General features: G+C 44.3%; 1 protein-coding gene across 1 annotated transcript in view; it reads right to left on the bottom strand.

The window, feature by feature from the left end:
* Window positions 1-1,026, bottom strand: part of LOC107595568 (rab GTPase-activating protein 1-like) — a 117,286-nt gene that overhangs the window by 18,295 nt on the left and 97,965 nt on the right. The window contains exon 23 of the mRNA XM_016286002.1: window positions 7-109. Coding sequence (XP_016141488.1) covers window positions 7-109 — 103 coding nt within the window. The remainder of the gene's footprint in view (window positions 1-6; window positions 110-1,026) is intronic.

Here is a 1,026-nt window from a genome sequence, read left to right as displayed (position 1 = left end):
TGTGTGTGTGTGTGTGTTTGTTTGAGTCATCACCCACCCGGATCTTCTCCAGCTCTCCTCTGTTGGCCGTCTGCTGTTTCTCCAGCCGCTCGCTGAGCTGAGAGCAGATCTGAGACACAAACACACAGAGGTCAAGGGTCAGTAGTGCTCTGGCTCACACCAAGGAAATACTGTTCCACAAGAGGAAGAATGAGGCTTACAGTAAAAGCTCGACCATCATAAGCTGAACACACAATCTTTCAATCAATCTCTCCTGCCACAGGAGATCACATCACATATTTTTATTCTTGCTGGTTGACAAGCATTAACAGAAAGAATGTATCTACATTGAGAATGTCTGAGCTACTCACGAATATAAATGAATGGGACGTATTTTCATTAAAAAGAGACTTTTACTTGAAGACAAGACACATTTTGCGCTGTACAGCAATGCCAGATGTGAATAATGCATGTATTCGTGCAGTGCAGTGACTGAAAAGACTTTTGAAACGAACTCCGCTTGAGAACATTTTATAGAAATACTCTTTTATCCCTTTTTACGTTCCAGCTTTGCGTTTTCTCAGCCTAGTCGTCAGACATCCTCCTCACACTAATGAGTGAGCGTGTGTTCATTTCACACCGGGAAGCGGTCCAGCATGATACCTGCAGGCCTTTGACGCTCATTGTGTGTTGTCTGGCTCATGCAAGCAATAAGAGCGCGAGTGTGTGTGCGAGAGAGAGCTGGTTCAGCTCAGAGGACACCATTATCATGCTCCACCATGAATCATGCTGTCAGCGGCCCCATTAAAATGAGCTCTGCAGGGACAGCAGCTCAACTATTTTTACAGAGAAGCTCTCATACTGCACTGAAGGTGCCACTTTCAGGCCAGCCTCTCCTCTACAATCAGACATCAGATCAGCCCTTATCCATACATGAGCATGTTAAACCGCTCCAGTCTGGACATGCATGTTTACAGGAGCCTTTTGGTCTATTTACTGTACTCCATTAACAGCTATTTGGGTTTTTGCTTTAAAAAAAAAAAAAAA

The sequence above is a fragment of the Sinocyclocheilus grahami genome, unplaced genomic scaffold (genome assembly GCF_001515645.1).
Source record: "Sinocyclocheilus grahami isolate Dianchi unplaced genomic scaffold, SAMN03320097.WGS_v1.1 scaffold204.1, whole genome shotgun sequence".
Lineage (NCBI taxonomy): Eukaryota > Metazoa > Chordata > Actinopteri > Cypriniformes > Cyprinidae > Sinocyclocheilus > Sinocyclocheilus grahami.
Note: the sequence above shows the minus strand (reverse complement) of the source record. Positions and strands in the feature narration are given on the sequence as shown.